The 26,028-nt window shown below is 46.0% G+C and overlaps 1 protein-coding gene across 1 annotated transcript in view; it reads right to left on the bottom strand.

The window, feature by feature from the left end:
- The window catches only part of LOC113954058 (putative uncharacterized protein C1orf196), a 53,375-nt gene extending 27,360 nt beyond the window's left edge, over window positions 1-26,015 (bottom strand). The window contains exon 1 of the mRNA XM_027657937.1: window positions 25,077-26,015. Coding sequence (XP_027513738.1) covers window positions 25,077-25,197 — 121 coding nt within the window. The 5' untranslated portion in view covers window positions 25,198-26,015. The remainder of the gene's footprint in view (window positions 1-25,076) is intronic.
- Between the last annotated feature and the right edge of the window lie 13 nt (window positions 26,016-26,028).

Below are 26,028 nucleotides of genomic sequence, written 5' to 3'. Positions count from 1 at the left end.
ATATGTAAGACTGGCACCCTCACCACTGGCTCTGCTCCTCCAGCTCCCAGCCTGTGGTTTTTATAACCAGGTCCTGGGGTAGTGTGAAAAAAAAATATAAAAAAAAATAATCCAAAACAAACAACTACAATGAGTATTTTAAAGTATTAGGGCAAAAAGGCCAAGCTGGACAGGGTTTGAAGCAACCTGGTCTAGTGGAAGGTGTCCCTGCCCATGGCAGGGGGTTGGAACTGGATGATCTTTAGGTTTCCTTCCAACCCAACCCATTCTACGATTTGATGATTCTAAAACTTTTAATTCAAATCCATCCACAACTCCTCACACAGAGCACAACCAGAAACTACTCCCTCCACCTGAACTAACAGCAAGAGATTGATCTCTAACACAGAACATTTTTGCTTCCAGTGCATTTTTAATGCAGCCATCACTACAAATCTGGTCACCCTGATTACTGACAATACACTCCCATGATGGGAGAATTTTCCATTAACTCCCCCCCCCAGCTCTCACAGAGGTAATGAGAGCACCAGGATGGACTTAATCTCTTCCCACCCAGATGTCTGATGGCTTTAACTGGCTTTAATTACAGTTTAATTACAGTTACAGTGAGCAATAGTTGAGATGCTCTGTGGCTGGCAGATGTATTTGTTCAGCTATTACTATTAGAATTTAAATCTGTTTCATTTCACAGATTGCTGTGATGTTAGAAATAATTAAGTATCCAATTAATAGCACCCATTAATAGGTGGATAACGGGGGTGGCTCCACATACAACTACAAAACCAGTAGTACAGGATAAAGAACATAGAAATCTTACAGATGACCAAGGTGAAACTCTGCCATGTGTTTCCCTGGTTCCTGCCCGTACTTTTGTAGTTATTTTTGAGAACATGGCTCTCTTTTGCTGTGTAAAATAGAGGAGATGTTTCCTCTTTCAGAGTATTTCTATTACAAGGAAAAGCCAAGGATGCAGGAGCTGCAAAATGGAATCTGGATGTGAGAGAGAAGCAGGATTTGCTCACCAGCACACAGGGGGTTATGAGAGGGTCAGCAAGAGGAAAACAAGTGCCAGGTCCTGCACTTTCACAGAATCATAGAATCATAGAATCAGCTGGGTTGGAAGGGACCTCCGAGATCATCAAGTCCAACCCTTGATCCAACCCCACCGTGGTTCCCAGCCCATGGCACTGATGCCACATCCAGTCTCATCTTAAAAACCTCCAGGGACAGAGAATCCACCACTTCCCTGGGCAGCCCATTCCAATGGCTGAGCACCCTCTCTGGAAAGAAATTCTTTCTAAGATCCAACCTAAACCTCCCCTGACACAACTTGAGACCGAGCCCTCTTGTCTTGCTGATCATCCTGGGAAAAGAGACCAATCCCCACCTGGCTACAACCTCCTTTCAAGGAGTTGTAGAGAGTGATGAGGTCTCCCCTGAGCCTCCTCTTCTCCAGGCTGAACAGCCCCAGCTCCCTCAGCCTCTCCTCATAGGACTTGTGCTTGAGTCCCTTCACCTTCACTTTGACCACAACAACCCCTGGCAGCCCCCTGGGCTGGGACAGAGGGGCTGGAGAGCAGCCAGGCAGGAAGGGAGCTGGGAGTGTGGATTGACAGGAAGCTGAACAGGAGGCAAAGTGTGCCCAGGTGGCCAAAAGGGCAAATGGATCCTGGCCTGGATCAGGAAGAGTGTGGCAGCAGGAGCAGGGAAGTGATTCTTGCCCTGGGCTCAGCACTGGTGAGGCCACCCCTGAAGTGCTGTGTCCAGTTCTGGGCCCTCAGCTCAGGAAGGACATTGAGGGGCTGGAGCAGGTCCAGAGAAGAGCAACAAGGCTGGGGAAGGGACTGGAGCACAAGTGCTGTGAGGAGAGGCTGATGGAGCTGGGGGGGCTCAGCCTGGAGAAGAGGAGGCTCAGGGGAGACCTCCTCACTCTCTGCAACTCCCTGACAGGAGGGGGGAGCCAGGTGGGGGTTGGTCTCTTCTGCCAGGAAGCAGCAGTAGGACAAGAGGGCTGGGTCTTCAGCTGTGCCAGGGGAGGTTTAGGCTGGATATTGGGAAGAAATTCTTTACTGAGAGAGTGATCAGCCATTGGAATGGGCTGCCCAGGGAGGGGTGGAGTCACCATCCTGGAGGTGTTGAAGGTGAGACTGGATGTAGCATCAGTGCCATGGGCTGGGAACCACGGTGGGGTTGGATCAAGGGTTGGACTTGATGATCTCGGAGGTCTTTTCCAACCTGGTCGATTCTGTGATTGCCTTCAGTTTGGGGAGGGAGCCTGTCCCTACAGGGCCGTGGGACAATTCCTCCTTTTACCGCGTTCAGACAGAAATCCGAGCGTGCCGCCTGTTTAACCTCGGATGTGCTTATTCCAGCGTTGCTGCTGGGGGAGATTTTCCAAGGCACTGCAAATCTGCTTAGCTCTGCTCCTGCTGCTGAGCTCAGCCAGCACTGCCCGCTCCGCGATCCCACATGGGGCCGGTCCCCGACCCCGGCACTGTCACTCCCTGACCCCGGCACTGTCACTCCCTGACCCTGGCACTGTCACTGTCTCTGACCCCGGCACTGTCACTGCCCCTGGCACTGTCACTGCCTGACCCCGCACTGTCACTGTCCCTGACCCCGGCACTGTCACTGCCCCTGACCCTGGCACTGTCTCTGACCCCGGCACTGTCACTGTCCTTGACCCTGGCACTGTCACTCCCTGACCCCGGCACTGTCACTGTCCTCGACCCCAGCACTGTCACTGCCTGACCCCGGCACTGTCACTGCCCCTGGCACTGGCACTGCCTGACCCTGGCACTGTCACTGTCCCTGACTGTCACTGCCTGTGCCCCTCCGGCAGCCCCGCCCGGCTGTGCCATCACCCACGGCTCGTTCAGCCCCTCCCCGGGAGCCGAGTGCCTTTGGGAAAATCGCTGTGCTGTCCTCTCGAAATTAAAGTTTCTTCCAGAGCTTTCTGTGCAACAAACAGCCGAGGGGAGTGCCCTGGCTTTGGGAAGTACAGGCAGCTCCTGGAGACCATGTGGGGGTTGATGAAGGATAACATCCTGCAGGAAGGGTTAACTTCTGGCACCTTGGACAGCTTGGGTTTAGCAGGATTAGGTTCTCTCAATTCTTCTATTCTTGATAACAACAAACAGAGCCACCCAGTGAATTTGGAGCAGAAATCTGATTTAGCCAAGTGCCCCTTGTTCAGGAGGAGCCTGGGGAGATGAGCTCCACCAGAGCAGCCACCTTTGGTGAACATCCAGCTCTGACCACCTGCCTTCCACAAGAGTTATGAGGAACATGCAAGACACTGAATCAGGTTTTTTTCCCCTTTTTTTTGGATTTTGAACTCGTGCTGCCCAGAGGCTGACAGCACACCTGCATCCTGCCCTGTAGTTCTGGACCACCTGCACATCAACACTGCCACAGAGCACACACAAAAATTATATCTGCCATATAAAAGATGGGTACCCACCATTTATAATTTATGACGTGCCAATAAAAGCCTGTTGTTGGGGAAAAAAACATTTGCAAGCATCTGGATGCTTAAACAAGCACCAGAGGAAGTTCATTAATATAGAAATTGAAGTTAATTAACTAACTGATGGTCTCCTCTGTTCCATTTGCTTTAAAACCATCCACATCCTTCCCTTGGTCTACTGACTAGCTTTATTCAGCTCCAGTTACTATATCAAAGTGATATATTCTGCTTACAAATTCAAGGCAAAGCCCATTTATCTATTACAGAAGGAGAATGGATTTACATTTAAATGGCTGTTCTTCATGTATCTAATAACTCAGTTGAGTAATCAAAGAAGTACAATCCAAGCAGGAGCTTCTCTGTGTTCGACATTAATAAAGCCCCCAACATTCCTCCACACATTCCTCATTTATTCCTTTCAACAGGATGGGAAAGCTGTGGCTCCCCAGCTGCAATCAGCCAGTAAGAATGTTAGTTGGGAATTAACAGGCTGCTTGTTTAGGCTTATGTTTCAGTTAAAAATCCAGGCTCAACAGGAGAGCAAGGAATTACCGTGGTGCAAGGACTTCCATTCCTTTAAAAAAAGTAAATAAACAGTGCTTCAAAGGTGTGAAGAGAAGTTTGGCAAGGAAACTGTGGCCACTCAGAGCAGCAGGTATTTTGGGTTTGCTGCACTCAGTGAAAAATTGCAAGGATTGAGCTGGGCTGATCCAAGCAAAACAATTTGCAAAGCGAAACACACTTGGAATAGGAAAAGGCAGATAGGAAATAAAATTCAAAATTATGGTAATCGACTTTTTAATTCCTTTTCCTTGGGCTACACTTGAATTATCTAAACATATGCAGGAAAATGTGCTCATGCATTAAAAAACAAGTAACTGTAGTTGATCCAAAAACGTGAGTCATCTTCCTAATGAATGGCTCGAAAAGCAGAAAATTCACTATTAAATTTTGGGTTGTAGTGATTCCGATGGCAACTCAACCCCAAAAACCCTAATCAAAGACAAGCAACGAGAGAGAAAATGCATCTGAACGGAGACACAGAGAATTCCACGCTCCCTCACTCGTTGATTATCAGCCAACTTTTCACTGCAGCAAAAAGTTCCAGGGGCTGAAGAGGTCTAAGAAAGCATTTAAATGAGGAGGGTTTGGGACTCAGCACATTCCTGGTGCTGTTTGACTGCAGGGACTGTGCAGCTTCCCACCATGTAGACAGCAGATGGTCTAAATAAGGCTAATAAAGATACATTAATGTTTCTGTCGCCTTCCTTGTAAATAAGATTTCCCTGTGGGCTACTAATTTATCAGCCAGTTTCTCTGCAGCTGATGACCAGGGATCACAGAGCTGTGTATAAACCGTTCAGGTCTGCTGCACACATTCACCATCCTGGCCTCTTTGTCTGTCCTTGGGGTCGTGTTGGGCACATGCACCCACAGCGAGGATTCTGCTCCAAGAATCCTGAACTTTAGGAGAAAGTCTTGCTGCTCTCTGGTGCAGATCTAAGCAATGGATTTATTTGCTGCTGTGGTCTCGGAAAGTTTCGATTTAGCAACAACTCTTGGATAACCAGTTCAAATTTCCGTGTTTTCCCCAGTCCCCACTGCTGGCTGAATGTACAAGAGCAGCACAGAGCAGTCCTGCAAGGATGCTCTTCATCCACCCTGGGTTCTTCCCCACCTTCTCCTGCCTTAATGCAAAGCAGAGGCACTGGGAGAATCCCAAAGGCCCCCCTCCCTCAGCAGGAATGAGGAGGGGAGAGCACTGGAGGAAAATCCTTCCAACAAATGAAAACATGATGTGCTAAATAAAACCAGTTCCATTATCAGCTCTGCTTTCCACCTGCAATTACAGCACATTTCAGCTGAATATTTTTTCCTGGCAACTGAAACAGTTTCATTACAGCTTAAATATCTGACAAGGAGGCTGACTGCAGGCTTGTGAAAAGCAATTATTTTGGACACTGATTACTTCCCATGCAGGCAGAGAGTGTTGTAACTGCAGAGAGCTGGGAAAGACCACAGCTCTGTGTGATGGACTACAGTGTCTGCAGGAGTTAATTAATGTTGGGGGGTGAGTAGGAAGAGAGAAACTCTGCAAACACCCAGCTCAACATTCAAATTAATTGACACGAAATAACTTAATATGTTTAATTTAAATGCAATTAATTTATTAGGAAAAAAAAAGCCAGCCTAGAGACAGATAGCTGGCACATCTGGTGCAACAACCAGAGCAACATCAAGTTCCCATAGCAACATATTTGTCAGAAACAAGGCAAAAATGCTTAGGATGGTGTGGGTTTGGTTTTAAACACCCGAGTGACAACAGCACCAACGGGACTCAAAATATTGAGATAAAATTGACAAACTTAAGAAGAGCTATGAAAGACTCATTTTCTTCATTTAAGCTGGGAGGGCACTGCAGTGAGAGCTGAACTAAGTCTTGGAAATGCAGGTGCTGACATGGGGAATTGCAAAACCAGCTCAGCACTGCATTACATCAGTGCTGGTGTCTCTAGCGTGGGTCCTGCATGTCTCAGCCACAGCAAATTTTGGCATCCCACCCCTGTGGACAGAGGTTATTGCATTCATAGCTGTTTCAAGGCAGCCTTGTGTTGAGGTTCAAAGGCCTTTAAAATGACTTCATTAATTAGGAAGAGCCAAAAAGGCACCAAAACCCAAAAACCTGTCAGATAATGTTATAATTTTATTTTTTTTTAATCAGTGAGTCACGCCCAACGCTGTTTGAAAAAGATGAGGAATTCTGGCACACCTGACCTCACATATTATTATTACTTTTCAAAGAAGGCTGCCTGGAGATTTAGTTTCCTAAAGTCTTTAGCAGACACTGTGTGTTGTTGTGGATGTTGGGCACTGAGCCACAGGAGGCTTAAACAGTGCTCAAGTTGAACAGGAGGTTCACAGAGACCCAGGAGCTCCATGACACACCTGAGCCACTGCAGCTTGTTCTTCTCCCTGACATGAGCTTTAAAACCAGTTCGACTCAGAACCAGAACAAAAAAGAAATCCTTTAAGTGGCCAATTTGTGTTGTACTTTCAACTGGTTTCAGACAAACAGAGATAAATTGATGCTCTGACCTTTCTCAGGGGTGTGAGACAGTGATTTCCTTCCCCTTTAAATGCCATTAAGTGGATGTGACATTCAGTCAAGATCTTATTGACAAGTGAATATTCCCCACGCAATTACCAGTCCCGACCACTCGGCTGCTGGATCGGGGATAACAGAAAACGGAGCTGCTGAAACACTTCACGTGCATTTAACCACTGAATAAAACCACTATTTCACTTCTAAATTCCAGCTGCAGCATAAATCTGGGCTCCTTTAAAAAGCACCAGCACTTACCTAAAATCAGGTTTCAAAGGAAATGCTCATCCTTGTGCTGTTCTTGCTCATTAATTATTTACCAACACGTTCAAAACACAGCAGCATCTATTGCAAATTTGTAATTAAGGCTGACTTGTATTTTGCACTTAATGCAGATGTTCATATCCTTTGTGTTCCTCCCCTTCATAACACACTGATCCTTTGAATCTTTTAAGATCTTACCAGAATATTCAACAGTTACTTGGATGTGTGGGTGCTACCACGAGCTCAGCTGCTTCTCTTTTGCCTGATTTCAGGAATGGATCAACACAGACTCCAATATCAATGTTTTACTGAGCAAAACACAGTTGATTTTCAGTTGTTTCCTCTAATGGCTGTGATTATCTGCTGTGCAGAGGCTCCTCTACCCCATCCTTGGCTTCTCTAGAGATGATACCACAGAAAGATAAAAGGCCAGAGGGTAATTATACAGCTTTTCATTTCCACTGATCTCAAAGCATTGGGTAAAACACATCAATGCCTCCTACACACACACACGAGGCAGCTCTGAAGATTTACCTGGTAAAGAGAGAAAGAAAAATGTTGGGTTTTCTTTCAAGGATTAATATTAGAAAACCTTCTTTTATCTCCTGGAATACTTTGATTTTTTGCAGCTAACCTGTTAGCTTGGTTGGAGAAGGATCTGATAAATGAAAGGAGTCCCCCTAGGAGTGTGCTTCTGTTACAGTAGAAGTAGTACAGATAGATTTGGAAATAGAACCAGAACTGGGATGGCCACTTTTGCACATAGAACCATTTAGGTTGGAAAAGACCTCCAGGGTCATCCAGCCCAACCATTAACCCAGCACTGGCAGGTCCACCCCCAAACCCTGTCCCCGAGCACCACATCTACATGTTCTTTGAACACTTCCAGGCATGGTGAGTCCATCACCTCCCTGGGCAGCCCACTGTAGTGCCTGACACCCCTCTCAGTGAAGAAATGTTCCCCAAATCCAACTAAACCTGCTCTGGCACAACTTGAGGCCATTTCCTCTTGTTACCTGGGAGAAAAGTCCAAATCCCACCTGGCTACAACCTCCTGTCAGGGAGTTGTAGAGAGTAAGAAGGTCCCCCCTGAGTTTCTTTTTCTCCAGAATATTCTCCCCAGCCTTCAGATAAACTTAAGTTTCCAAGCTAAAACCCCAGAAATACCTTGTTCTGACTTTAAAATCACAAAGAAAGGCCTGAACGCTCAAAGCTTCTCAAACAAGGACAGGGTTTAAATTTTTTTTTTCCCTCCTGTTTTATCCCTCACACCAGTTAAAGAGAGTCCAAACTCGCTTATCCACAGCTGCACAGCCAACAGGAAAAAAAAAAACAACCAGCTTTTGTTGGCAAACTCATCAGATCAGACCTTGGTCAGAGCTTTCCCACTCTGGAATAAGGAGGTGCCCTTCGCCCAGGTTGGTTTGTGAGTCACACTCCAAGAAGCCAACACACAGCACTGCAATTCCCAGCTGTGAGAGCAGGAAAGGGGGATGTTTTCCCAGGCACACACACACAGGTCTGTGCCCCACGTTTCAGCACAAAGACATTATTGCCTGTTACACCATAATGGCCATAATGTTTTCAGCCTCAGTCACACAGATGTTCTTCAGACTTCACACACCTGCTCCTCTGCAATTCAGTGGCTAAACAGCCCCTGAAATGAGGTGCTCTTAGAGAAGGGAAGGAAATAAAACCACAGAGAATATTGTACCTTCCCAGAGAAACAAAAGTCAATCAGATTTGCAACAAGGAGTCGTAACATTCTTATTTCTTTTTTATATAATGATTCTATCACTGGGGCATCTGGAGAGGATGATCAACAGATGATGACAGTCTTTTGTGATGACATTATCATATGGAGTAGTTTTTTTCTGGACATAAAGAGCATTTCTTCTGATGAGTTTTGAGCAGAGTAATGGGCATTTGTGTCTTTGACAAGAGGAAGGACAAACCGAGTTATCTAAACCACTACATGGCTGATTTTTATTACCTGGTGCCTCATTTGTTCCCTTCCAAATCCAAGGCATGAGGACATTTGTAAAGTCTCTCAAGGAGGATGAGAAGCTTGGATTGAGGAGTGTTTATTTTTGATTGGAAAATAAAACACAGCTTTATTCCAGACCATTCTCATTCTGTTTAAAAACAGTGACTTTTACAAGGCTATGACTGTCATCGAGCCCAATATGTTTCTACTGATGATACACAGAACTAGCAAGACAAACTAAATTAAAAATCAACATTTGGGTCAGATAAAAAAAAAAATAAATCCAAAATAACGAAATTCTCTGTGGTTCATCAGCTGGCAAAACACACATTTGCATTTCTTGTTTGCTTGTAACATTTCCATTTCTTTTTCCTACTGTAATACTTAAAAATGATGAAAATATGGGGTCGGATTTTCTCTTTCATTCAGCAAGACCCTGTGGTGTTACCCAGCTTAAATTTGGTATTAATGAGCAGCAGCTTGTAGGTAAAAGGAGGAAAGAAGAGAGTGAGGAATGGAATAATAACAACCATGAAATAATAATATTTAAGAGAAAAAATGGAAGGGATAGTACTTTAGTAATTTTTTTTGTAGTTATGTGAAATAATCTAGTGAATTAAACCCCCCTAAAAAATCTGGAAGGCAAAATGTGTGTCTTGGGGGGACACAAAAGCATAAAACCCCTGGTTCAGCATCACCTCTCCCTCACCCGGGGAGATCCAGGTGCTACCCCTGGAGCGCCTTTGGCACAGCGAGACATTTCCAGGAGCACCAGAGAGAGTTTAGAATTCTCAGCACTTCAGAGAATTACCCGGGAACCGGAGACAACTCCCCCTTTTTCGGGAAAGGAAAAACACCATCTTCGGTTTTCCCGGCTCTGTTCTTTAAAACATGAGGTTTTACACCGTTTAGATCCCTCCGTGCCGCACATCATGTACCCAAACGATTACACAAACTCCCGGAACATCGGCCCCTCCTCCCAGCCCTGCCTGACAGGCGGATCCAGATTCCCCCCAGAAACCCCATTTGAATTTCCAATGGGATGCAGCGCCGAAGTTCCTGCAGTTTTACTGTCAGGCATTCAAGCAGCTCTAATGTTATGTGTGCCTTGGACGTTTTTAGGGAGAAAGACGGAGCGAAAAGTAATGGAATGAAATACTTTGCTGCTGCTCGGAGCTCGATGCTTGAACGGGTTCCAAAATGCCTTGTCTTAAAGCAGGGAAAAGCCTTTTAAATAAACTTTTAAACTACACAGCTTGTATATTCTCCACCCAAAACAGAGGAAAATGAGTTTGTAGTGAAACAGCTTCCAAAAGTTACAAGACTCAGACGCCTGGTCGGGAAGTTTTATGACCACATATATTCCAGTGCCAGCCTGGGATGCACGACCATGGGAAAGCATGGGCAGCATCTGCTGGGCTGGATGAGCTGGGTAAAGCAGGATGTGCTGGGCTGGAGTCTCTCCACCCATGGGTGAGGAGATTTCCCCCCTGGTCCCTGAATATTTATGGCTCAAAGCACAGCTGTGCTGGAGCCGCCTTGTCTGCGTGTTCTCACCCTAAAATCCCTCAAGATTTCACCTCATGGTTTTTATTCGTTCTTCAAAGAGGAGAAGCCACTCCAAAAGCAAGTTGGTTTGTATTAAACACCCGGTACAGTGTGAAATAGGGGTGGTGTAGCACTGACCCTGTACTGAACCTCAGGACCTGAAGCCCCTGATAATTCACGGAGCTGCACAATCTTTGGGGCAGCTGTAAACAGGAATTTCCCACATCTTGAGAAGCTGTGACTGAGTTATTGTAACAGTGCAGGAAAGGATGGAGATGCACATCCCAAATGACAGCATTCAGATGGTTGCATGGCAATAGCACATGGAAATGAAGTGCATTTGTTACCAGCACAGGTTACACCTCCAAACCCTGCTCTGTTCCCAAGCATCTTGTATTCAGAGCAGCACTGCAAAGGCAACAGTGGAAATTTCTCTGAGGAGAAGAGCAAAACCTGATTTTACATGTCATTCAACAAACACCATCTCTGCTGCCTTCCCTGGCACCCCACTGCTGGTGTTCCCATAACAACAGAGGAGATGCTCCACCGACCCTGCTGCTCAGTGCTCCTGGACAGAGCAAAGGGGAACCAGAGCTGCTGAAACACTTCCAGGAGACCTTCAGGGACCAGATCCTTACCCAATACCTCAATCTCAAAATGCACCTGCAACAACACTTATCTTCATCCAACAACCATTCAAGGGTTTTTTTACAAGAATGATAACATAAGCTGATAAAAGCTAAAGAAAAAATTTGGGTGCAAAGCTGAAGAAATAAAATATCCAGGCTGAAAAAAAAAAAAAATTACAGCTAGGAGAACACCTCATTTTCTGTAGCCTTTCATTTGCCCTGAATCACAATGAACTTACATCTTTAATTCCATCAAAAAGTTTTACAACTCCTTATACAATTTTCTATAGGGAATAACACAGTAACACGGTGAAGCTTCAGGCATTTGATAGAAAGACATAAATCATGCCATGCAGGATGAGACACCAGCAGTAAAACAATAAAGGATATTTGTAAAATAAATACAAACAAAAGAAAATCTATTTATTAAATTAATTGTAAATTCAGCAAGGAAACAGCTAATATTTGCTCAGAGAAACTTGCTCTTCCATAAAGAATTGAGATTTCTTCCAAGGGCCAATACATATGCCTTGACAAGAGGTCTGTCCAATTCTGGTCATATGCCCACAGGCTGTGGAGTTAATTATGGATAAGTTTACTTAAATATTCATCCATTTATTAACCACACCAGCCCCAGAAAATAAGGCAAACAGTCTTCTTCAAACACATTACTCTCCACCAAAATACAACAACCCTGGCAACTCCTTCCTCATCACAGGCTTATTTCTGCTTATTAAAGGAAATAACGGACCCCAGGTGATACTTGAGAAATATTTCACACCACACACACGAAAACAGACCCTGAGGGGCAGGATCTCACAGAGGACACCCTTCCTTCCATGCAGTAAAGAAATGCAAAGAGCCCTTCCCCAGCCTAACAACCCCCTCAGCGCCCAAGAACTCGGGGAAACCATGGGTTTGAGGTGATAAACCTCTGCAACGAGAGGAGTTCTCAATAAACACCAATCCTTCCTCATTTCTGCTGCAGTCTGGCACCAGGGCAGGTTCACAGCTGCTGTGGTCCCTCCCCACTGGCAGCTTTGATACCTCTGATCCTGGAAGGTGGTGCCTTATCACACTGACCTTTCAGCTGCTCTGAGCTCGGTGACATCTGGGTGGTGACACTGCACCATTTAAAATCATCACCGAGGTGATACATTAGACTATTAATGGCTTAGACTTGTAAAGAGGGGGGGGGAAAAAAAGATACCAACAAGCAGAAAATGGCACATGGAGTTTATTCCCTAACAAGAAATGTTGTGATTGATTGTCAGGCTGTTGGTGCAGGAAGGTGAGCCCGGTCTGAGGTGCAGCAAAAACACTCAGCAGGTCAAAGCAGCACCAGCTGATCTCAGCTCTGCTTTGCTCTCAGGGCTGATCCTGCCCTGATCCCACCACGGGGGCTGGAGAGGGATGTTCTGCAAGGGCCTGGAGTGACAGGACAAGGGGAATGGATTCACACTGACAGAGGGCAGGGACAGATGGATATTGTAAAGAGAATCTTCCCTGTGAGGGTGGTTTGACCCTGGCACAGGTTGCCCAGAGAAGCTGTGGTTGCCCCATCCCTGGAAGTGCCCAAGGCCAGGTTGGACGGGGCTTGGAGCAACCTGGGCTAGTGGAAGGTGTCCCTGCCCATGGCAGGGGGTGGGACACGACAAAGTTTAAGGTCCCTTCCAACCCAAACCATTCTGGGATTTAAAGGAATACACCTATTGGAGGAGTCCTGTATTTTAGGTGTCCAGTGCAGTTCCTCTCTGGCCCAGACCCAGCAGACACCACGGGCTCCTCTCAAACACACAAGGGTGTCTGCAAAGTGAAACAGTGTCTCTTTACCTACCAAAAATGAGGAAAAAACCCTTCATTCCTCAGGTATGCTGTTTTAAAATGGCAACAAACAAATCACTGTTCAGCAAGAGCATTGCAATATTTATTAATCCCTCATGTTAGTTGAGCTAATTAATAATATAAGGGCTAGCAAGAGCAATTCTCCAACAGGATTTAGCATTGAATTATGAGTAATTGTTCACTGGAATTTTATTTAGCCAAAACTGCTTCTCTGGCAGGAAATTCTGTGTGCAGCTTGCCCTAGGCTTCATTCCCAGAATTATTTTTGGGGTGAGTTGTTCTGACCTGGGTGGTTCTGTGTTCCCTCGTGGAGCTGCAAGCAACACCAAGCAGGAATTTCATTTTCCTTGCATTTACTCATGACACAAAGACTTTTGTCATTTCCTTGGTCACACTGTCCTGGCATCCATCCTAAATCCTGCAGTAAGCACAGTGTGGGTGCTCCAGGCTGATTTGAGATCATCTCCTCTAATATGAAGCTGAATTAAATCAAATTGATGCAGTCCAGAAGAATTTTCAAGGTTGTCTGGGGCATCAAACGAAACTTTTACACAGAGGACAATGACAGAAAAACTCACAGATGAATTTGGACTGATCCCCAGAAGCATGAAAGGCCCTTGATGTGACTCTTGTAAGAGTTACAGTTTCCCCAAATACTTTTTATTTCCTTGAAGTGCCTTTTTTACAGGAAAATGGCAGATAACAGCTACTGCTAAGACAATACTCATTTTTCTCTTTGGATTTCAGTGTTCACTTTGAGAGGCTTCAACTCATGAAACAAAGAAAATTCTCACAACAGAAAAAGCCAGAGATGCAAAAGCTCTGATTTTGAAACTTTTCTATCTTTTCCCCACCCCCCCTGCAGGTGAGATCACCAGCACATCATCCTCACCACTGAACATTTCCTGGGCTCAAATTCTCAGGACAAATTTGATTTCTATCAAATATGGCCCGTTTGATAAACCAAATGCTGCTGCTTGTAATCATCAGATTACATTAAATCAGCCCAATTACCCCGAAATGAGCCTAAATCTGTACAGATTAGCTAATCTGAAAGAGTTATCAAATCATGGGATTAGATTGCAGCCAGACAGGCCCCAGCCAGCTTCAGGATGTTCTGAGCTACCAGCAAAGGGCTGAAAGCTCCATTTGGAGGGATGGAGGGATGATCAGATGGAGGGATCAGGGGTAACCTGAGCCCAGAACAGCCTCACTTGATCCCACAAATGAGGGAGAAGTAGCAGCACAGCTCAGACTGGAAGCATTTTGCGACCAGTAAAAGCCCAGAACTGACTGGGGACACAGGAGAGGAGGGAGCCCTGTGCTCACCCTGCTCTGGGCTGGGGGTTTGGTGCATCCTTGAACAATTTACACTGATAAACTCAGATATGAGTCGGGCTGGAAGGGAGCTCAGCTTTGCAGTGTACTCTGCCTCCCTCTCCTGGCCTGTTCCCGGGAATTCTATAAATCAGCTGCTTTTGGTGCAAAGTGAACCGAGAGCAGCACGAGCCACGTTAGGATATCAGTCTATGAAGATGTGCAAAACCTACAGACGAACAGACTGGAGCCCTGGAAATCCTCCCCAACCCTGTGCCGGGACTGCCAAACCCACATTTGCCATGGCCCAGCAGAAAGAAAAAGAAACAGCCCAGCCAAAACACCAATAACTCCCCTTGCAGATCACAGGGGTATCAAAACCCAACGATTTCTACTCAGCCTTTCTCAAAAGAAACCATCACGGCCCCACTCCCCCATTAATCATTTTAAATTTATTACTAAATGCCCTCCCCAAGGGAAAGGAGGGGGGGGAAAAAGCTCAGTCTGAGCCACGATTGCCTAATTCAATCAAGAAGAATGAAGGCAGCAAACCTCAAGTGGAACATTACCCTGCTCAGTGAGAGTTAACATAACAAAATCCCTCCCTCCACAGGGAAAACAGAACATTCCTGGAGTGCAGTCAAACAGCACCGGGCATTCCCAGGTAACTGGGACCAGCTGGGTTAGAAAAGCTGGAAGAAAAGAGGGGGGAAAGAAAAAAAAATCCAAACTAAATCCCTGTTCTACTCACAGGAAAAGCAGCAGCTGCAGCCTGAGTTTGGGGTTTTCTTTGGATAAACCTAAATATGTGATTAATGGCTGGAATACAGTAAAATGCTCCAGATCAATAGCATAATTAGCATTAGATGCAATCAGATCCGGGCAGTTGGATCCTTGAGAAGCTCATTTGTATTTTAAACTTTCTTGTGTGTCTTTTGCCATCCAAGCTGGGGATTATGTTGACCTGGGTTTTTTTCCACACAGTGAACATTAAGAATTTAAATGGTAGGAAGACCCCCATGGAAATGTTGGCACTAATTTCATCCATCTCTGATTCCAAGGAATATTAAATTTTAAATAAAATGAAGAACTTCATAGAAAAAAAAAAATCTAACAACTGAAATGCCTTCTCTGGGCTTCTTAACCATGTATAATAAATCTTCACAGGAGTTAATGCCATTTAACCAACTATGAATGTTAAATTACCCTTCTAGTTCATTTACAGTTTGCCTTAAAGATAAAAGGCTTTGTGTTTTTTTGAGTTTTTTTTAATCTTCGAATGCAGCATTTTGCTGTTCACAGGAAACAAATCCCACCTTATAAATTTGGGTAGTTGTTATTTGTAACTTGATGTGTTTGCTGTACTTTCTACATTATTTACTAAGCCCCTAATTCTTAAGGGGGGGGAGAACAAGAAAATCTCAGCTTCCAACGAAGAAAACGCATCTATTTGTAGAGGACATTCAGAAATCCAAGTTCAAAACGTCTTTTCCCTACTTATTTCTTTTTTAAAGCAATCAGCTCAGCTGGGGCTGCCCATCCCAGTAGCCTGACTCAAATCCATAGGAATTTGGGATGATGGATCACTGTTTTTCAAGTCAGTGTGTGATCAGCATCTTAAAAACACAGCAAATTGATAGATAAGCTGGTGAAAAACAAACTGCTCTCAGGTCTGCAATGGGCCACTGGAAACCTGCTGCCCAAGCTGAATATATACATAAAAAGGAAAGAAAAAGGAAAAAAAGAGGGGTGGTGGAAGAAAAGGGGGAAGAAAAAAAAAAGTTTTTAAGTTTCTTGGAGAATATTTGTGCTCTGTCTCAGAATACACATCAAGAAACAGACTTATATTTTTTTGCCTAAACTTCTTTTACTTTAAAACAGGTGCTTGATAGGGAATGAGGATCCAGGCAGGAGCTGTTTTCCCACGGCACTGCAGGAAACACCAGGCAGCAGCCACCGGGGGTCAGCACCACAGCAGGAAGGCCACTGATGTCAGAAACACCAGCCTTTCCAGAAAAACAGAATTATTCGGGTCGTGGGTATCAGCCACAGCCAGGTGCAGGTCGATGGAGAGCTGTGTCTTACAGAGGGACTGCATTATTTAGTGAGAATTTTAAAAGAGCTGTTTTTTTAAGAGTCCTTTGCCATCATTACCTGTCCACAGGTGAAAAACAGAGCAAGGAGCTCCAATCCACTGCAATCATAAAAATGACATCTTGATTTAAACTGTTGTTTGACTCATTACTGGAGTCTTCCCAGACTTCCCAGCAGCTGGGAAATATGGATAAATAGAGTAAATAAATGTGCCCAGAGCTGTATGATGCCACAGCCAGGTCACTCTGAATATTTCTAATGCATTAAAGGGAACTGAAGTACCTTTGCACCACCTGCCCTGCAAAGCTTCCAGTGCAGCCAGGAAAGAATCAAACCCTTATTTAAAGCCTGTAGGAATTACCATACACTCCCAGCTGAGCACACAAGTGCTGCTGATCATGAAATCACAGAATCCCAGAATGGTTTGGGTTGGAAGGGAACTTAAAGCTCATCTTGTCCCACCCCCTGCCATGGGCAGGGACACCTTCCACTAGCCCAGGTTGCTCCAAGCCCTGTCCAACCTGGCCTTGGGCACTCCCAGGGATGGGGCAGCCACAGCTTCTCTGGGCAACCTGTGCCAGGGCCTCCCCACCCTCCCAGGGAAGGATTTCTTCCCAATATCCCCTCTCTCAGTGTGAATCCATTCCCCTTGTCCTGTCACTCCATGTCTTTGCAAAAAGCCCCTTTCCAGCCTTCCTGCAGCAGTCACAGCCCCATCACTCAGCATTCCTCAGGGATATTCCTGGCAAACCTGAGGCTGAGCTGGTGAGTTCTGCAGCCACTGAAGCAGATTGTACCCTTCTTTTGGTGTCTGCAAAATCAAGCTCATGACAGACAACACCTCTGTAAGAGAACCTGAGCAGCTCAAACCAGGGACAGACTATTTTTATCCAGGCAGAAAGATGCTGCAGGGAGAATGAAACTTCTTTTTGCTGTAACTCACAGCATCAGATGCCTTTTGTTTTGCCAAGCCTTGACAGACACACTCCGAATTCCCTGGAATTTAACTTATTTACTTTTTTTAACCATTTGGTTGAGGGTAGCACTTCCAGCCTCCTCACCAAAGACAGTCAGTGCCATGCACACAGAATATAACACACCATAACTGCCTTGCTCGAGTAATGGGTGAGCAGGAAAAAAAGGAATAGTGGAAATACAAATAAATTTAATTGCCTGGAACTTGCTCTCCTCACCAGAGGCAGCACAGCCCAGCTGGCAGAGCAGCACTGAGGTGAACAGGTCGTGCCATTAACCAGAGTGGGGGCAGTTTGCTCCAAGGTCACCAGCTCTGGCTGCTGTGCTGGGAGCCCTTAAATAGGTGCTTTTGGGATAATTATGGTATTAGAGGATAATACTGCAAAAATGCAATATTCCTCATTTGCAACCCATCTGCTACAACTCTTGGGACACTGCAGCATCATCTTTCTCTTCTGCAGGAAAAAAACCCCAAACATCCCTTTCTCTCTGCCAACCTGTTTTCTCTTTACACAGAGGTTTGGTGATGCTACGTTTTCATACCCAAAACTAATGGAATCAAACACATTTTCCCTATTCAGACACAGTTTTCTCAGGTTTAAATTTCATATATTACTTCATTCCCAGCCAAGATAACATATGGGTATTTTGAGAGTATTGTATCGTGGCTCTGTAGGAATGTTCAGTTTTGGAAGGGCTCACATCTCTGCAGCCATTGCATTAACCAGGGTAATAAAGCACAAAGGCAATAACACCTGAGCCTCGTACAGCTGATCTCCCAGTTAAAGTGCTGATGGCCTGGATGTGTTCTAGTAAAATACCTTCATTATTTCACATCAGAATTTAGGAAAAAATATCCATTTACACAATTCTCAAAAATCCCCACCTACCATAAAACAGGATAAAGCCAGAGCAAAGGCAAAAGCTTTGCTTCATGTCTTTCATCCCCTTTTCCTTTCTATTAATGCATGGCCATTAAAATTGCCTCCAAGATCTTCATAGGAAGAATAATAACTAATTCCTGTTTGTAGCTGCAAATCCAATCATACACACATTTTCAGTTCATTATTTTGGTGTCATAAAAACATGAGGGCTGCAATTGCAAGGAGTTATTACATCCATATACTTTGCTATTCAGGGGCATTAATTGACAAAACCAAATTTGTCCATCAGGAGGGCAGATGAACACTGCTTATAATTGAATCAGGAGTAAATCAGCTCACAAGTGGTTCTTATACAGCTGGTGTAATAATCGAGTCTGTTGAGATGACAGGGAACAATTTGTATTTAATTTATGCAAGAAAAATACGTTCAATATTTTCTTTCTGTTTTCTGTTGTTGGTTTGGGGTTTTTTTGTCAGACACTCGATGGTTTATGACAGTCATAACATTTGGGAAAAGCTTCTCATTGTTGTTTGAAGGATAAACCCCTCCTGCTGTGCATTATATAAATAGATTAGGTACATGGACAGAATTTCACAGCTGATGGTGCGCCCATGGTCACTGCTGCTCTCCCCTCAGGGGCTGGGCTGGTTTTAAGCAGATTAATCACATCTACATGGGACAAGGGGTGAAGTGACAGAGGAATTACTTGGCCACAGAGGGGGTGGGATGCAACCCCACAGCTCTGGGCACCTCAGCTCCCAAATGTGCTGCCTGTTCAACCAGACCACAGAAATCCAGAGTACTACTGCAGGGAGTATCCAAGGAAATGTGGATTCAGCTCCAGCCCAAGTCCAGCTTTCACCATCTCTTTAATACCCAAACTCCCTACATCCCCATTTTTGGAAAATACTGTTTTTCTCCTCTCTCCCAAGCAGGTACAATCCATCCCCCTCAGGACACCAGCTACTGTCTGGCCATCAGAAACATCTCATCCCTGCTGTGAGAGACCCCTGACCCCCTGTCCCAGCCAGGCACTGCAATTCCAGTTCCCATGGGCTTTTCCAGTCTGAAATGAGCCACAGCAGGAAATCCCCTCACAGATAATGAACCCTCCAGTCTCTTACCCCCCACTTTGCCCACTGAAATTGTGTCTTCATTGATCTTTCATCCACTTCTCATTTATATTTTTGAGCATTAACAAGACCTTGTCTGTGGTGCCTCTGCCCTTCAGAGCCCTGTGCAGCCCCAGGGTCACCTGCAGCTCCCTGGGCAAGCAGCAATGGCCCAATATTTGTGGGATTAAAAGGATAATACTGTAAACCAATAAAAGGCACAGACAGCAAGTGGACTCCATCCACTCTTTTCCTCCTGGGAGCACAGGGCTACCTAATGAAGTGAAGAGAGGGAGATAAATGTCACTTCTTTTGATCCCTAATAGCAGCTTATTCCACTGGGTGGAAGAGAAAAATATTAGTGATCTTCCCATTTCATTTGTGTGGCCCCTGAATCTATTCAGCTCAGGCAGGAGCACATCACCTGTCAAGGAGCATTTTTACTATTTGCTTTTCTGGGAAGAGGGAAAAGACATTAATTCAAGTGCTGGAGCTGGAGAGGCTCAGATTATCCAGTTCTCACCTAAAACACAAAACTCCAGGGGCTGCTGGAGCAGTTGGTTTCTGACACGTTCCTCATCATCTTGGAAAAACAGGGATTTGGTTTTGACAAAAATGACACTCCTTTCTACACCAACACACACAAGGTGATTTAGCACGACAGTATTACGTGGAAAGTTGGCAGAGATTCTTATCAAGCACCACAGTGATGAGCACAGAGATTTATGTGGTGGTTTTCGAGCTGCTGAAGCCTGTTCTAACCCCAGCATGTAAACCCAGAGCACAACTCCACCCTGGGGAACAGAAACCTGGCAGAGCAGGCAGGTTTAGTAACAGGTAAAAACTCAACATTTGTACCCCATGAAATCTCGACAGAATAACAAGCAATTCTGTGATGCTGCAGGCAGTTTTCTCTTCCAGGTGTCTGCAGGGCTGGCCAGCAGCACAACACCCTCGGGTTTCTGCACTGTAGTGACAGGACAAGGAGGAGAGAGTTCACACTGAAAGAAACTTAGGTTGGATACCTAAATTGGATACCTAAAATGGAAAAAATTCCTCCCTGTGAGGGTGGGGAGGCCCTGGCACAGGTTGCCCAGAGAAGCTGTGGCTGCCCCTGGATCCCTGGAAGTGTCCAAGGCCAGGTTGGACAGGGCTTGGAGCAACCTGGGCTAGTGGAAGGTGTCCCTGTCCATGGCAGGGGGTGGGAATTAGATGAGCTTTAAGGTCCCTTCCAACCCAAACCATTCCATGACTGAGCATCACAAGTCACTGATGTCACCCAGGATGCCACTGGTGCCCCCACCCAGGCAGACCAGGCCCTTGGGGATCACCAAATCCACCTCACTCCACCCACCTGATACCTGCTCCTGCCTCTTGCTTTCCCAAAACCAGGGAACCTAACCCCAGGCACAGTAATTAACCCAGGCTGTTGAATCATATTTGAAAACATCCACACCCCCCTCCTTCTCCTGGGAGAGAAAATAAACAGCTTGTCACCATGAAAGATTTATTACTGACTAATGCACACAGGAAACCTGATGCACTAAGTACCAGGGAACACATTCCCAGCCCGGATTCTGTGTGGTCTCAGACCAACAGATCCAAGCAGATTTTATGCTGTTTTGTCTTGTTGTCCATGGGAGGAAAGAAAAGCTGTCACTAAAGGTTTAATCAGATGCTCTCAGAGCTGGAGCCTGAGCTCTGAATGCTGTACTACAGGAAACCCAGGAGCAGCAAGGATCTGATGGGAACCACCCCTGGAAGTGTTCAAGACCAGGTTGGACAGGGCTTGGAGCAGCCTGGGATAGTGGAAGTGTCCCTGCCTATGGCAGGGAGTGGAACTGGATGAGATTTAAGGTCTTTTCCAACCCAAACTCTTCTTGGACTCTGTGACATCTCCCCCAGTGCCTGGTGGCACTGCTCAACTCAGCTTGGGAGTCAAACCAAACTCACATCCACTTGGGGAGCATCCATCAGAGTGGGACACAGACTGCAAGTGCTGGATGATGGATATGTAATGGAAAGATAATATGGAAAAGATTCACTGCAAAATCTCAGGGTCTGGATGATTTTCAAATTGCTTTCTTGCTCGTTCTGGTCACATCTTCAATCGAGGTCCTTATTTCATAACCAAAGGAAAATTAACTGGCAAGACATAAAGAAAAAATATTGGGAGCCTAAAAAAAAATCAGCAGTGTCTGTGAGCCAAGAAATTGATGGAAAATGACAATTAATCTAATGGAGCAGTGAGTCAGAGAATAATGCATGATGGTGAATCCAGAAAACTGCATTATACCAAACAAATTGCTTGGAATCTGCCCATGTATAAAATAAATGGTTTCTCTGCTAAGCCTAATTCTTCCAGAAAGCCCTCAGCTCTCCTTGAGATCAGGTCTCATTTCACATATTCAATATTTCATGGGAGAACAGAGGGGAAATACCCTTCAAATTCTCAGTCACCCTCATTTTTATGTTTGGTCGTGCCAATCATAAATCTTTCAGACCTTTTTCTTTTTCTTCTACAGTTAAAAATTAGGGCCTTTCATTTTGGTACTAGTAAAATTTATATCATGTACCTGTGCCAGATTCAAATTTGTGCTTCAAGCAGGAAAGATCCTCCAGCATTGCCTGGCAAAGGGGAATTTCTCCCAGGATCAGGAAGATTTAGGACAGGGCTATGAATCCAACCTAATTCCCAATTCCTGCTTTTGGAAATCACCAGCCCTGTAGTCAGGCTGGACAAGGCAAAACCCCAACCAACCTACATGGTTTGCCAACAAAACAGAAACCTTGTTCCCTGACCCACCCCAGGCAGGAATTACAGCCCCTCTTTGGAAATCAAACTCCCTCTAAATGTGACCATGTCCCCAGGTGACAATGACAGATCTTTCAGGCATCAGCCACATTTAATGCCTGCAACAGCAAGGATTTACTGCCTTGGGAAGCTGGAATTTTGTCAGTGAATTCCCAAAGCAGGGAGCACTATTCCCTGTGCTCGTGGCAAATAAACACCCAGATAACCACAGGGAACACATCCCAGCAAACAGAGTTATTGAGGTGCAGTAAATTGGTGAGATAAGGGGCAGTGTAACAGGATGGGAAGATAGAAATTTAACTTTCCAAGGAGCATCCCATGTGCTGTGCCAGCAAACGGTGCTCCAGAGGGTAAACAAAGAGCAAGTACTTGTGCAAAGGGCAAAGCAGCTCTGGGGCAGGGCTGCCATGTGAAAACACAATCATCAGACTGATACTGTGATTATGCAAATCTCCACAGGCTGTGCTGGAATAATCAGCCACTTGTGCAGAATCAGCTGCACAGAAGAACTTCCCAAGTTTCCATGGATGGGGGACGAGGTGCAGTCAGGAGGAGGAAGGTTAACTTTCCAACATTCAGCTTTTGGTTTGCAGAGCAAGTTACTGAAGAGCAGCACTGGGAGAAAGGGAGACTTTGCAAGGGGGTGTCACACACCCTCTGCTCTTCTCCACCCAGAACAGAGAATGCCACAAACCCCCCAAGGGACATTCTGCCAGCAGAGCCCAGCTCTTCTCACAGGGGATCTGGAGGAGAAGAGTCCTTATACCAAAGGCAGAAGCTAAAAAACCCATGAGCTCATTCCAGGTGGTGCATCAAAGGTGCTGTCGAGCCTGTGATCTATCTGGAGCTCAGCAATTCTCCAGGCACATCATCTGACATTTAATTAAGGCCAACACCTTTATCATCCAAGCACATCACAGGGTTATTAAGAAGCCCAAATGCCAGTGATGTGGCACTGGGTGTCTGCAAGTGTTTTCTGTGAGATTTGGGCTGTTTGGGTCAGAACTGACTCCTCAGGGATTGTCACTGGAGAGAATCACAGGGGCAAGATCTGCTTTTATGGTTTGTAAAGGCATTTGCACAACCCTACACAACATGGAGCCCTTTTATGGCTCTACCCCAAACATCATTTGTCCAGTGACACAGGACACAACTAAATAACCAGAGTTTGATGTCCCAAACATGAGTCCATTCCTGTTTCCTCATGGCATCCTTCCTGCCCACACCTCGAGGGCCTATGACCACAGACATAGCCACAAATATATCAGCTGCAGTTCTGCTTTCAGGTGTGCTGAGTATAAATTACCATTGCCATGAGGATGGAAAACACATATAATCTGCTTAAATCCCTTGGGATATCAGTGGCATCCATGGCAGGCATCCTTACATTGTACACAACTTGCACCTGAGAGAACACTTAGAAAATCCTACTAATACAATCCACCAGAAGGAAAAAAAAATCTTCTGCTTGGGTTACTGCAGTGGGATTCAAAAGCCCTGGAGTCACAGGTTTCCTCTCTGGCATTTTCCTCTAAGAAAGGACATGCAAAAGCAAACCAAATTAAAATTACCACCTGTGTTTTTTTCCACCTGGTTGGTCTCATTAATTTGGGAAACAAATTGCTCACCCAGGACTGGGGCTTTCTCAAATATCTCCTCTTCAGTTAACATCCAACACAATGGCTCCACGGCCTTAGGACTGGTCCCAGGACATGGAATAGGAAAGTTTAATACCAAATCCTCTGGGAGATCTACCTGACATTACCTTGGAGGCAGCTGCATGAACTCAGGCTTGATTAACTGCTTTACTGTCAGCTAACAGTCACCCAGCTCAGCCTGTGAAAGGACTGCAAAAGGCACAGCAGAAGTTGCAAAAAGATCTGCAGGAAACCCTGATAACATGATATTTTGAATTTCACCACAGAAATAGAAACTTACAATCTAAACATCATTTGTTGCAGGATTGGTTGGGGAGGAGAGAGAGAAAAGAGGAGAGAAAAAGAGGATGGGACATTTGGGAGGATATTTGTGCTAAGATATCTGCACCAGCACAAGCAGTGTTAAAGTACCAGTATGTCTGGGTAAAACAAGCCTAACATACAATCCCTAAGCTCTAAAAATTCATAGCAAGTGTTGTTATGGCATCATTGCAGAAAGCCAGGCTCTCTCCACAGCAAGTAAACAAACACATCCATCCTCAGAGCTGCCTGTCAGCAGGGAGAGGAAAAGGAGAACAAGTCTTGTAAAATCCCTTATCCAATGTATTAGACTTGGGAACTCAGGTATGAAGTAGGGTGAAAGCACAAAGCTCTGGGGCATTTCATGGACTGGTACTTCAGAGCACCAGGAACAATCAATGTGAGGAACAATTAACGAAAGCAAGAGGCAAACATGGAAAATTTGGGATTAGTCATGTTACACACCACCTGCTTAACAGCCAGAAGGCACAGACAAGGGACAACCAGGCCCATCTGTAGAGACTTCTAAATGTATGAAAACAACTGGGGAAAGGATCAGAGCTGCCAGGTGCTACAATAACACAACCAGGGAAAGCAATGGAAAACAACAAACACTTTGTCCTTCACAGCCCTGACCACCAAAGCAGAGATCCACACACCTGGAGATGCTCTGTGCTGCAGCATCACCCTCCAAACCAGCAAATCAACCTCCACTTGGAGTGCCCTGATTTTGAAATGGAAAAATCACCACACGTGTTGGGTTCACACCAAAACACAACAGCAACTTCCACTGTCAAGGAAAGAGCAGCTTGTTCCAGTCCACATTAACCAAAAACCACACAATCATCCCAACCCTTGCTCATGTTTGTGACTATTTGGGCACAAAGCTTTGGAGTGATCTCATGGGAAGCTGAAGCAGGTGTGCAAATGCAACAGGGGTCCAGTTTTCCCTTTGGAAAACACCGGGTTTTAGGGAAGAACTTGGGAAACAGGACAGGGAAAGGACACCAAGGACACTGCAAACCAGGAGGTGGGATGGGCTATAAGGTGGTAGCTGTACATATTCCTCTCTTACCTGCTTCCATGAGCTGGCACTGCTGCCCAAAAACTTGTGAGAAGGTAACAGGCCCTGGTGCAGGGCTGGAGGTCACCGGAGGGGAGTCCATAGTTCTCTCAGCGTCCTCTGTGTTAGTCATGGAGCAGAGCCCAGCAGCTCTGAGAAGCTCCTGTGCCCCACAGATCCTCAGCGGGCAGGAGGAGACCCCCAGGGGACAATGGTGCCTCTCCCAGAACTCCCAGGATGCTCCTTTCCCTCTTTTCAAGGGGCAGGATCAGCACGCGTTTTCAGCTGAGTGTCATCAGTATTTTCATTGGGGAAAATTAAGTGTCTCTGCGTCTCCCAGGTGGTTCTTATTTGTCCTGGGCAGGTCTGGTGGCTTCAGGCACAAATTAGCACCAGGCACTGAGGATTGGCCCCTTCAAGGGTTTCTCCCATGGTTTGAGCAAAGTCATGAGGTTCTTCTCCTCCCGAGGTGTCTAAACCCAGCAGCAGCTTGTCCGTGAGCCCGGGCACATCCCCTGCGGGAACAGGGGAGTTTTCCCACGGCGGGATGCTGGAGCCGGGAGCCTCCGTTCTTCCAACCCTCCCGCTCCGAGGGCCCCGGGGATGCCGGAGCACCGCAGAGATCCTTCTCCGCCTCTTCCCGGGGCTTTGAGCCCGAGCTTCACCTCAGGAGGTCACAGGAGGCTTCCAGGGGACGCAGCCCCCTCTGGGACCGGCGGCCCCGGGGCTGCGGCGGGCGGGCTCCGCTCGGGGGGCTCGGGCAGCTCCCGGCATCACCCCCCCGCCGCTTATCCCTTCCCTACAGCCCGCTCCCCCCTTCCCCCAGCCCAGCCGGCGAGGGGGAGGAGACTGGAGCCACGTTAAATAACATCCTCTGCCCTGCTGCAGTGGCTGCCTGTCCCTCCTCCCTCTGCCCGGATGCAGCGGCTGCTCCCGGAGCGCTCCTGGAGGCGCTTGGAAGTGC

This window comes from Corapipo altera, unplaced genomic scaffold (assembly GCF_003945725.1).
Source record: "Corapipo altera isolate COAL_440 unplaced genomic scaffold, ASM394572v1 301, whole genome shotgun sequence".
In the NCBI taxonomy this organism is placed as follows: Eukaryota; Metazoa; Chordata; class Aves; order Passeriformes; family Pipridae; genus Corapipo; species Corapipo altera.
The sequence above is the reverse complement of the archived record's forward strand: the minus strand, read 5'-3'. Positions and strand labels throughout refer to the sequence as shown.